The sequence below is a fragment of the Anoplopoma fimbria genome, chromosome 18 (genome assembly GCF_027596085.1).
Source record: "Anoplopoma fimbria isolate UVic2021 breed Golden Eagle Sablefish chromosome 18, Afim_UVic_2022, whole genome shotgun sequence".
In the NCBI taxonomy this organism is placed as follows: Eukaryota; Metazoa; Chordata; class Actinopteri; order Perciformes; family Anoplopomatidae; genus Anoplopoma; species Anoplopoma fimbria.
The window spans coordinates 9988014-10000846 of record NC_072466.1 but is presented as its reverse complement, the minus strand read 5'-3'; the positions used below and the strand labels follow the sequence as shown (position 1 = coordinate 10000846).

At 43.3% G+C, this 12833-nt stretch overlaps 1 protein-coding gene across 3 annotated transcripts in view; it reads left to right on the top strand.

Annotated features, from left to right (window-relative positions):
- Positions 1 to 12833, top strand: part of sash1a (SAM and SH3 domain containing 1a) — a 48617-nt gene that overhangs the window by 10896 nt on the left and 24888 nt on the right. For all 3 annotated transcript variants that reach the window (XM_054618345.1, XM_054618344.1, XM_054618346.1), the window contains exons 3-6: positions 6866 to 6916; positions 7114 to 7163; positions 12434 to 12474; positions 12687 to 12776. In XM_054618345.1, coding sequence (XP_054474320.1) covers positions 6866 to 6916; positions 7114 to 7163; positions 12434 to 12474; positions 12687 to 12776 — 232 coding nt within the window. The remainder of the gene's footprint in view (positions 1 to 6865; positions 6917 to 7113; positions 7164 to 12433; positions 12475 to 12686; positions 12777 to 12833) is intronic.

Below are 12833 nucleotides of genomic sequence, written 5' to 3'. Positions count from 1 at the left end.
TGATCTGATCAGACACCCGACTGTTCTCATTCCCGGTAGACAATAACTATATATTTTTAGATCCATAAAGGGAACCCAAATTCAAGAATATGTAGGATTTTTACTATCGACATTCTTGTAGTCTTACCTTGAAACGTCTGGCCTTGTGTTTGCATAAGGAGCGGAGAAATGGTCACAACTTGTCATTGGAGAGATATTTTAATCCCAAGGCAGAACTGTCCACATGTGATTGGATCAACCCTGACACATGTTAATGCCATGTCTGAACAGGGCCTCAGACTACAAGAGGAGGCAGATGTCAAGATAAAGGGAATGCTAGGCAAGGGCAAGCATTGCGCCATGAGAGTGAAGCCTAAAGTTAAACTATGATGACTGTCTGATTCAAAATCTACAGACCTTAACTTTTTGGGGAGAAAACTTATTTGGCAATTTGTTTTTTAAAATTCCCACAAAAAAGCCCCAGTGTCTAAAGTTGACTTTGGTTAGCTTTGTGATAACAAAGTGAAAGAAGAAGCCCTCTTATTGACTGTTTCTGTTCTCCAAAACCTTCTCAAGTTGAGTCTTTTTTTATTTTTTTAAATAGGAACCCTTTGGTTTCTGTTTGGTCTTTTTTTGCTCCATTCTTGAGAAATATTCTTGCAACACTAACATTTTTACAAAAATGCTTTGAGCTAAACATTTGTGTTTGTTTTCACTTGCACAATGTGTCTGCCAGCTTTTGAGGGCCCCCGGAATTAACTAAGTGATGTCTGTTGTGGTAAAACACTATTAGGAGCTGATGAGAGAGGCTCTCTCAGAGATAACTATCGACATGCCCACTTCCGGCCTGGTTTCTACTGGATTGTTCTTCAGCATCTTTATGTTAGTTTTATGACTTAAGGGGTTGAATAAACATCCCCCTTTGGGAATGTGACCTATGGATTAGCGCTTACATACACAGTTTCCCACTGCTCCTATCGACAATGAGAGTTTTGATGTCTCTCACTGGCATGCTGATTTGGTGATGCACAAGGCTTATTAGCGGAAGCGAGACGAAGTATTGAAAGGGAGCAAAGAGTTCAGCAACTCGAACAGAATTTGTTATTTCCAGTGAAAAATTAGGCCAAAGGGTGAAAGTAAAGATTGGAATGACAGTCAGAGCATACTTACTGTTATTTTTATATTGTTTTGCATTTGCTATATCTGCAATATTTGATCCTTGTTATCAATATACGCTGCAGAGAGCTATACATTTCAGATCAATCCTTTAAATACACCTGTTTTGGGTAATTGCTAGTGTATTTGCTGTATATGTAATAACTATTAAATAAGTTAAATTTAAATTTTAAAGTTTTTTGCCTCTTCCACCTAAGTCAGTGTTTACTTGCATTTGATTTAATTTTCAGGCTCCAGTTGCAGAGATGAGATGTTTTTGCTCTGTGTTTTTCAGCTCATATTCTTGGTCTTTAGACTTTAGTAGGAATGCTCCTTTTTCAAGATAAGCTATTTGTCTTTTAAATATGGGTTTGGGATGTGTTATTATACTGTTATACTCTTTTCACCCTGAAGCACCATTTTATTTTGCTCTGCCTGTGGTTAACGTGTCAGTCAAAAAATGACATCTCTAAAATCGCCACATGCCAGTCAATACTTCACTCGCACCAGTACAGGAAGAGAATTTTTCAAATTTGATCAATAAATAAATCTATGAAAACAAAGACTTTTTATCAGATACTTTTTTGATTGTCTTGCTATATTTCACTGTAGTTGCTACTGAAGGTCAAAACATGGGATGTGGAGAATGGTCACTCGGGTGGATAATCGTGTATAGCCGACAGAACAAAAAATCTAACTAGATATTAGCATATCTCTTAAACCACAGCAAGGAAACACATATTGTACATCAAGTATAAATCACGATGGATCATTTTGGAATTTGTGGTTGCGTTGTAAACACATTTCTACATGCTGTAAACCATAATGAGAAATTGCAACACTATCTGTGGTAATATCCTTGAGAGTAGTTATAAAGTGGTGGATAAACAAGCAGGCCTTGAAGATTAAACCCCTTTGATGCTTTGACCTCCTTCATATGTTGGTCTCACTGTTGACTTCATAATTTCAACTCTTCTGACACAAAAACGCCTCAGCTGGTGTCAGATTGATCTGCTTGCCTCCGGAATGCTCTGTAATGATTTTCTAGCTGAGCAACTTGACAGATGGGGGTCAAGACTCTAGTACTGACTTGTTTTGTTTTGCCATGAGGCCTTTGTGAAGTTCAGTCGTCAAAGTGGGTCAGTTCAGCCGGGTTAAAACTACAGTGCGGAAGAAAGACAAACTGTCGCAAATTCTGCTGCTTATTTGTCCTTTCTACCTTCAGGCCTTTGGCTTAGAAACGCAGCAACCCCAACTGCAGCCTTTGTTGCTGTAAGATTACTTTCAAATGATGTTGGCCTAGCTCCATTATTTCCATAACCCTCGTGGAAAGCAAGTGGTATATTTGTAATTCTTTCTATGATTTCAGGACTGGAATCATGAGACTGTAATCGGAATTTATAATTACTCTGGTATTTGTCTTGAAATGGCAAAACAATGATGATCCTCTTGGCTTAGGAATGCTCCTCAGTGTAGAAGCAGACATGCCTGTACTGCAAGTATGCACGCACGAAAATACACTCTCCAGAGGTGTCACTGAGTGTGCAGCAGCTCAGAGGTGGCACAAACTGCCAACGGTGAAAATGTATTTCCTGCATCTGGGGGTATGTTGTTCAGTCATGAGTTTGTGTAGATCTTCCAAATCTAAATCCTGTTCCGCAGGCTTTCATTGTGCCGTACTGGTCCCACAGCTAACCAGCTTTCCAATTGGTGGTCGTCCGTCCACATGCGCAGTCCTACCTAGAAATTCTCGCCCACCCAGGTTTACCCAACCATGCCAGTTGGCAAACCTCAACTATGCCACCTGGTCTCTCTAGTTTTGCCTCTGAGGTTGGCAGGAGCTCCACGGTGGGAGCTGGGGCCTTTGGTGGGCTTTGCAGTCGGGTTGAACTAAAGTGCTGCTATTTAGCGCTCATCTGTATTGCTGCGCTCTCCCTCCTATATACAGAGTCTGGTGCTGCTGTAGCAGAGCAGTGTTTAACGATAGTTTCTGGGTTAATGATGGAAATGCTAGATCCCCTGTCTGCAGACATAGTGATCCTCATTAGCCGGAGCTCTTCCTCGTACGCTCCCTTACTGCTTTCTCTCTCTTTTATCTTAACTCATTTCAGTCATGCTTAATCAGTTAGGGTCTTTCGTTCGCATCACACATGCATGTACACACACACACACACACACACACACACACAGAGTGAATTGTGCACAAACAACCCTATGGCGATCTTGGTGGGAAAACACATGCACATTCACATTCACACGCATCGTGTCAATTCACGGTAAGTAGGGCAGTATCTCAGGCTGATGCTGGTGAGTTCAAGTAAAGGATAGCATGCTCCCTCAGGGAGTGTGTTGTGAGATCTAAGTTTCAACTGAATCAATTTGATATTCTCTTTTACAATCTGCGCAAGTTTCGCTGGCAACTCTTTCCCCGTTCAATTTTTGCTTCTTCGATTCACAGGTCTGCCAGAAACCCTTCTCACCCCGTTCATTTCTGTTAAAAATGAATCTCACAGATCTGCAGTTAAAGGCAATCGGGATGCAGGTTTTGTTTGTTTTTTTCTGATCTGCTCCTCAGTTTTTTCGCCCACCTCACCCACTCCTTCCTTGTCAGAGATGGCACGCACAGAGAAGGAGTAAAGGGAAGCTGAGGAGTAGCAGGAGGAACAGAGAGCTGCTTTGTGTCTCTGTCTCTTAGGAGCTCTGTCTGTGGAAGTGGAGGCGAGTTGAGAGAGTGAGAGAGCGAGTGTGTGTGTATGTGTGTGTGTGTGTGTCTGTCTGTGTGTGTGTCTGTGTGTGTGTCTGTGTGTGTGTGTGTGTGTGTGTGTGTGTGTGTGTGTGTGTGTGTGTGTGTGTGTGTGTGTGTGTCTGTGTGTGTGGTGGCATGTATGTGGCTTTGTCAGGGTTTGTGTCTGGCTGCGTATGTTTTTTAAATGTGTATCCATGTGTGGCGTGTGTGCGAGGCAGTGAGCTGACAGTGTGGCGGTTTAATTTCAAATTATCTTTACAACCAGTGGACACGGTGCCTGTAGTTATCCATCGGCCGGACTGGCATATCTTTTCTGTCACTGCAGTCCGGAGAAGCAATCAGAGAGGATCTGATGGCAAAAGCAATCCGCCGCTACCTTTTTTTTTTTTTTGAGATAATTTGTGACTCGTGTGCATGCGACCACACACCTTGTTCCTTCTTTATGTGGGTTTTTCTAAGTACACCGACATTATTCTGTACCATGCAGTTGTTTTAACAGAGTTGGCTGCCAAAGCTGTGCTTGTTTAAGGGATGTATGTGTTGTTTCTTTGCCCAACATAAGCTCTCCCTCTGTAAGAAAGAAAATCATTTCGTTGGGTCCCAGATTTCACCTATGCTCGCGATGCAAATGAGACAAAACTCTATACGTCTGAAAGTCTGGTAGCTGAGGGTTTTATGACCTTAGACAGGTACCTGCTCTATGACTTATGGGACTCACCGTACTCCCGGGGGAATTGTTTCAGAGCTTTTCCTACAAAACTTGATTTACTTTCCAAAGAAACATCCGGACCGATGTTTCTGTCTGCTTGATCACTGTACCAGACAAATAGATAAACGAGGAAAATAAGACTAGGCGAGCTGGATGTGCTATGTGTTGTTAAGTTAAGCCAGCCAGACCGTCTCGCCTTCAGTTGATTACTGTCCGGATAAGTGTAGGGTTCAGGCAAATTCTGAGGCTTTTAGCCACCTCAGCAATTTAGGTCTCCTACTCTTATGACCTCCAGGCTACATGCTCTTCGAGAGCTCCTTAAAGGAGATTATGTCACTTCAAGTCCTTTTAACTATTAGCCACTCACTGACTCATGCTTAGAGGTTGAGGGTGTGGCAGGATTGTACCCCCTTGCTCAAAGCCCAGTCAGAGAAGGTCAAACTAAAGGTCACTGATTAGGAAGCATGACAGACCAGGTGTAGGAAGTGTTCTCGATTCAGCCTCCTGTGACTGTTATCCTGCAAGTCTAATATCTGGGTGTGGAGATAGAGAATGGTGCATATTTCTCAGAAACGGCTCATTTCCTGTTCTTGCTCTCCATTCGGGGAAACTCCATATTCAATCAGTCTTTTCTCTGTGGCGGCAGGTAGCAGCCCTCAGCTTGCTTTCTACTTACTCAACCTACTTGGCTGCCAAGCTGAATAACTAGTCATATTATATTCAAAAGCAGAAATGGACAGTTGAAATTGGTTTTGTTTTCTCTTCACACTGGGAACTGATGGATTTCAGCAATACCGCGCTGTTGACACTTCCTCAAAAAAATCGCCCAAAATAAATGAAAGCGAAGAGGTCATCACAAAGAGCTGTCCGTTATATAACTTTTGACTAAATCATCTCGTTGAACAACTTCCTCTGTAAGCTTATTCCCATGCCATTTATAGTCTGCTTAAAAAAAATCAAGCTTTCCACATGTATGCATTATTATTTTCACAAATATCTTTCAGTTTTTATGTGCTCTTATTTAGCCTCATCATGGTATCTCAGCATGGAGCTGGAAGTAATATGGCCTACCCTCACAGCTCATGCCAAGAGGATTAAAGGCACATTGAGAGTAAAGTCACATATTTCTTATTATGCAACCAGCAAGAAAATGTCCACTAAAAATGAACAATGTTGACATGATGATAACCTCAAGGGCAAGAGATGCAGGCCTTTTTAAATCCGTGCTCCACATTTTTTTTTAATCTGGTCACCACCCTTGAGCAAAGTTCAACCCCATCTGTTCCTGTGATGTTTAATATTCCACAGCTCGAGAAAAGCGTGGTAGACCTGGGCGAGTGTGAGTACAGGGAGTTAGGTAATCTCCTCCATGAGAGTTCAAAACCACACAACCAAGAAAACTATGCGCTTGACCAAATCCCTCAAGGCCATTCATTGGCTTTAAATAATCACATGCAGCAGGTTTAAATTGAAGTTACAGACCTGTTGTGATTGTGCAGCCCCTACGTCTGCCTGTAGAAGCATTTGGTTTGAGCCACATCTGTATATTGATTTTCCATGATGACACCTGTTTTAGACATATGCAAGCACCAGCCCCGTGTAACAGTGAAAACAACCTTAGTAGACATTATGGGCTGGAGAAGCTCAGCAACGGTTTATAAGTAAAAAGAGGTTAAAACATTTTGTGTGTAGTTTGTCTCTTTTAAATCCATTGTCAAAGTCTGGTTATCTCTTTTCTATACAAGACAGTTCGCTCTCTTGTCTGCCGCCATTTTATTTGGTACAACATGTAATATTTAAGGAAACCCAGCAGCTGTTGTCTCGTGTGGAGGGAGGTGCCCACTAACGTCATGTAATCACACCATGGAATTCATGTAGCCAAGTTACGTCGATGCTTTTGAGATATATTGTTCTGCTAGGAAAGCCAATACTTCACTACACCACCGCCCAGTGGTATTCATTAACAACCAGAACAAGTATTGCAGGTTTACCCGAAGCAAGCCTTGACTTGTCGAGCCGTCAGTGGGTGTGTTGTTGGGATGTGCGCACACGTGTTCCTGTTTGTTTTCACTGGCATGCAGGTGTGTCGACATGAACCTGACCACAACAGTTCTTCCCACATGAGGGCATTGTTTAACAGGCCATCCACTGTTTCTGTTGTCAACTGACCTTTCTCCTCCTCATACAGATCATATAACAGTTCGTATGTTATTACGTGATTGTCCTCTGACACTGACGTTTCACCTTCTTTCTTCTCTCTCTTGCCTTTTTTTTAGGAGAAACAAGATCCAAGCAGCACATCCCTGCAGCTCCGTTCAGAGATCCAGGTAGGCGGAGACACGATGTGCACTTTTACCCAAACTGAATACCTATGTTGAATACAAAGTCGCTTTGGATTCTGCTAAATGACTGTAATGTAATGTAATGTAAATTGAATCTGACACCTGTCTCTCTCTCTCTCTCTCTCTCTCTCTCTCTCTCTCTCTCTCTCTCTCTCTCCCTCTCTCTCTCTGTCTGTCCTCAGGAATCATTAGGCTTCAGCAGTGAGGTGTCCACTCCAGAAACAGACAGAAAGTACGTTTTTTTTCCTCCCCCCCATTCAATCAATTTCACATCGAGCGGAGCCGGCGTGGAACCATGAAACACGCTTAAATTGAAATGTGTGTCTGTTGCATGTCAAAACAATGTGCAGCGCAGCCTGTGTCTGGATCGCATCAAACAGTACATGCCTGCACACATAATTATAGATATACACCTTTCTGCATGTCCTCGGCTTAAGATGGAGAGCCAAGTGGAAATGCACGCACCTCCATCTGAGCTCCACCGATCTCTTTTATGACAGCTTGGACAGAAGGTGTCTGACATGGGGTGTAGAGGTCAGCTCCTCGGGTGGAAAACTTCAACTGAGTGTGGTGGTTGTTCAGCTATGGCTGACCTGGGTTGTCGATTTAGTTGAACATACATGAGTGTCTTCCCAAACATTTAAATGCTTATAATGATTAAATAAATCCCTATATAATAACAAACATTGCCTAATTAATATGATAATGATCGTCTTTAGGTGAGTATAAAGGAAATCTACCATCGACATTCATAGACATCACATATCTGAACCGTAGTCGTTCTCCTAAGCTCCCTCAGTCACATCCCTGCTGTGGTTGAAGGAAAACCACTGACTGCTTCCTCCGGCTGACCTACTCAGTATAGCAGCCATTCTCTGTTCTCTGGCCGTCCATGCTTCCTTCCTGCCTTTGTGTCCAGCAGGGGAGAGGGGAGGGGGCCGAGAGGGCAATGGCCAAATGATTACACTAAAGGAGTGTGAACGAAAGAGCAGGATGGAACTGGGTTTGGGTGGGGTTCCTTTTCACTTGTTCCTGTAGCACAAAGTGTATGTGTCATTATTGCGCACCGCTGTACTTTGTGGGTTTTAAATTCTTCCATCATTGCCCACCATGAGATCACTGTTTTATACTGTTATACGTATTTAAAGCACTCCAAGTTGGTCCACAAAACAGCTCTCTAAATGCTCCGCTGTCCAACAGGATTAATTAACTGCAGTGACACACATCTAAAGGCACTGGGTTTTTGTTTGATCTCTTTTAAACCAAACCAGAGCTTAGGAATATCTTCACAACAAGATGACTAATGGTGATTTCAATACAGAATAGATTGCCCATTGGTGGTGACCAGAAACATCCCCATTACATTTAATGAAGAGATTAAGGGGAGACAAGGGGACGGATAGATTAGTGCATGAATTTGGAGCCCCAGTCAAACCCCAGGGGCATTTTTGCCAGGGCCAAAAGTTAAATAAATCTTACTGTGCCTCAGAAATGATCTCTTTTATCTCTATTTTTTTTGTTTTTTGACCATCGCCTCCTGGTGACCCCCAGTGGAATTGTCATGTTCACGTGACGACCACGTGCGGCAGAGGAAACGCATACCACAGACATGATCTCTTCTCCCATGGCTGTATATGTTGAGCAGACAAATGCTGAGGATGATGAGAACCAGATGTTAAATTTCGAATGACGTCTCCTTGCTGTTCGAGAAAGTCCAAGAAAGAGCCTCTAACTTCTTCCTGTCAGTCTGGTTTCTCTCTCTCCTCTGTGCCTCACAACCCTTTTCTCATAAAGATTCAGACCGTGTCTAACTTTGAGTCTTCAATTAACCTCTTATGAATCTGCCTGCTCCACATTCACCTGTCTCTTCACCTCTGTCATTTCCACTCTTTCATCTTACTACAAACCCCCAACCTCCATTTATGCTGTCATAGTTGTCTAGCAAGAACTTTTTTTATTTATCTTTATCTAACTAATCTTTATTTCTTTATGCTCAAGGGCAAAGTGTCCCCCATCCAAAGCCTCAGAATTTTTAATTTTGTAATCTATCCCTCTCTTCCAGCTCCTCTCCCCTGACTCACCCCTGCTCTGTCCTCTCTTAAATTGCCTATTGTCCACTTTCCACTGTGGTGAATAGGTTTCAGGTAGAGTGATTTATCACGTGCAGGCAAAGTGATAGACAAGCCCCCTCCGTTCCTCACGTCACGTTCCTTGCAGCCTCACACGCACAGACACGGATACCCCCATCATCGCCTCGCTGCAGGACAATAGCACGTAGAGGAGATTACCCAGACTTCAGCTTGGGCTGTGCCAACCCTCTATATATGTGTCTCCTTGTCACTTTGTTGGCAGGACGTGGGTACTGCTGCCATAATGCCTGGTATGCAAGTGGCGATGACAGAGCGCTCTCAGACGGCTGCAGGGGTTCAAGCTGGGGACTTCCTGTTTTGAGGGGTGATTGATTGGAGGGTATTGTTGCGGGGGGGCAGCAGCAAGCTTATCAGAGAAGTTAACAGCAGAGGTAAATGGAGCTTGATGAAAGCATACATGTGCACGGACGCATGTTGATTATTGGCTCTCACAGGTTTTGTAAGGTGGCTGTTGAGATACTAGAAGCCCAGCTTATGCAACTAATAATCAGATGGAAAATGGTAAGCCGTGCCATGTGAAGAATCAGTTTAGAGCAACAGTACCATGTTGGAAAACTACAGTACCTTGTCAGCGCATTTACCCCTTGTGGGTAGCACTCATGGAACTGTTACTTGCTTGTGAGAGTGAAGCAAAGGACACAGGAGGAAGGGAAATACATTCCTTAGCACAAAGACGTTCAGTTTTTTAATTGTGAGGGTTTCATTTGAATGATTTTCTACTTCCCTTTCATGTGATGTTCTGTCTTCCCCTTCCATGTGACCTCTGACGCTTTTCATGACCCCCACAGATTACACCCCTCTGCTCTTCCTGTGGACACTGCCACTGTCACACAGGGTCGCTGCCTTTCATTGTCTCTACCAGAACACCGGAGATCATCTTGGTCCAGGTGGCCAGTCCTGTAGTCACACACTCACCATACACACATACATGTGTGCAACAATGTGATTAACACTGAGTTCACACTGCTGGTTTATCATCTTTCCTGTACAGCAGCTCTGTAACACAGGATGCTAAACCTTTGATTCATTCTGCATCATATGATGTCTCCCTACGCACCGTAACTTACTCAGCCATCCTTTTTTTTTTTTTTTTTTTTTCACGATGTTGAAATCATATCTCGTATGCTTGTGCAACTAGCACATATTCACTGAATGTATTAAACACATCTACAGCTTTAACACACAGAGGTGGAGTCTCATGCTATGACATAGACAGCACTCACAGGATCATTTCAATGGGGTCAACGCGGTTAGACATATCATGTTCACTGACCGAACTTGCCATGACTCCAATGACATAAGCTCACATTTTCACTATGCAGAGGTGTCGTGAAAATGGACTCTCGCCTATCCTACATAGGTTCAGCCAAAGTAAAGATGCTGTACTTACACATTATGTGGGAAAATAGAAAGTTGGTCTCTTATGCTAATGCGATAAGAAAGCTGTTAAATGTGCCCTACTCAATGCAAAGAACGGAATTGAAACAGAAAGGCATGCCAAAGATTTAAGGTTAAACCAATTAAGTTGCCTAGCCACACAATGCCTGGACTGACACCCTCTTTGAAAGACATTCAGGCTTTTGAGCATCTGGATGTGTGTATGTGCATGTGTGCGCTGCACGGGGGGGGTAATTTATAGAGCATGGAGGGGGGGGTTTGCATCGCTGCCACAGAAAAGCTTCTATTGAGTCCGTTCTATTAGCATTAGCTTTGGCCCTAGCCTATCGGAGAGGAGGGGGGGGGTGTGAACAGTGGGGCAAACCATACAGGCCTCCATTCAATTAGCATCTCATTATGTTGCCATAGCAGCCGGGCTTTAAGCCACGTGAAGATTTCCCATTGCACCAAGAGAGGGTTGCCATGTCTGAACAAACATATGAACACACACACACACACACACACACACACACACACACACACACACACACACACACACACACACACACACACACACACACACACACAGCAGCCATAAGAGAGGGAAGTGACCTGTTCATCTTGTTTTGATCCTGTCACACACTTTCCCGTTGCTTCGCTGGCAGCCACCTGTCTCTCTGCATGGCTCAGCAGCTGTGTCCCCGTGTGCACCGGGCTCCGATCATAAAGGGGGAGTGTTGAATGGTGATAGTTTAAGAGAGTGAGACGGTTCTGCCTTTTAGTAGAGAGATTTACTGAACCGGTCTCTGAGAGTCTCACCTGGATAAATCTGTTGTTTTTTTTAATCTGTCCTTTCCCCCCTATGATTTATTTCCTTTTAATTGAAAGAACAGAAAAGCTTACTGTGTGCTGCCACCACAAGTCCCTATCACACACACACACACACACACACACACACACACACACACACACACACACACACACACACACACACACACACACACACGCACACACGCACACACATACCTGTTGGGCGTTATCCTCACACATAATCCGCCCTGAAGGATCACTCCCTCCGTACCCACTTAGCTCATTCTCAAAAACAAAAAGTCTCTTCCTCTGTGAAGTTTTCAGCAGCTACTTTTCTTTTAATCACTTTTTTAATATAAAGTCTAGAGAAATAGACTGCCATTGATGTGGTTTCTCGTCTCCTCGAGAACAAGAGAGAGTCGGCCGCAGCCTCACATGCCACTGAAATTGCTGGAACATTTGGCAAGACTGCTCATACATGACTTTTTGATTGGGAGCTGAGTGCAGTCCATGTGTCACAGGGGGCTTTTGAGTTGTTGTTTTCTCCCCGTTAGTACGCGTATTTAGAAAGGTTTATGGACACATCTTGACTTTTCCGTCTCTCCTTCTCTTATGCCCTCTCTTCCCTCTGTCTTCCTCGTGACTGTCTCGCCTGCGGAGGGAAGTGGAAATACAAACAGGCTGAGTCTGCCCTGTGGGTTTTCCTCCTCCTCCTCTTCTTCTCTCTCCTTCTGTTCCTCTCTTCCTCATTTCTATAACTGCATTCCCTCTTCCCTTTCACATGCTTGCCCATGTCTTTTTTTTCTTCATCTTGTTGACCTTCCTTCGTTCTTCACTGCTTCTTAAACACTTTGTAGTACCACCATCTTCATCTGACCCTCTTGTTTTTGCAACAGGGGTGTCATTTTCTACACCCTCTCCTCTCCTCCACCTTCTCCCTCTCAAGCCTAAGGAACCTGGCTTTGCTCTCACTTAAGTACCACCACTGACCCCAAGTGGTGAACAGACAGAACTGCAGCCCTCGTTTGCCAGAAATGAACACTCATAAACACAGTTGGTGTTTTGAAGCACTGTGGTTGACAGAGACTGGAGACTTTGAGTTGGTTTGAGAGTAAGTAGAAGTAAGATGCATTTTTCTAATGTAGTGTTCTTTCTTTTTTTACAGAATGTCCCTGCACAAATCTAGCTCTGAAGAAGGATCTGGAGGTAAATTGAGATGCATTTGTCTTCTACCGTCTTAATATGTTTAAGATTAAGCTTAAAATGTATTGATCCTTGGAGTGAATCCGAAAGATAAGAATTGCAAGACAGACATATTTGCGCAAGGATAATATGTTGTTTGTTTTATAAAATGGAAGGATGGTCTATACCGAGGCAGATATTTACAACCTGAATATTAAACTTGCCTTCCTTTTTAGGTAAATGGGACAACAAGAAGAAGAACAAATCTTTTTGGCAGAACTTCCGCAAGTCTCAGCACAAACCCGTCATGAGACAGGCATCCAAAGGTTTGTGTGGCTTTACTTTTCAAATCTACTGTACTGAATAATCTACTGACATCATAT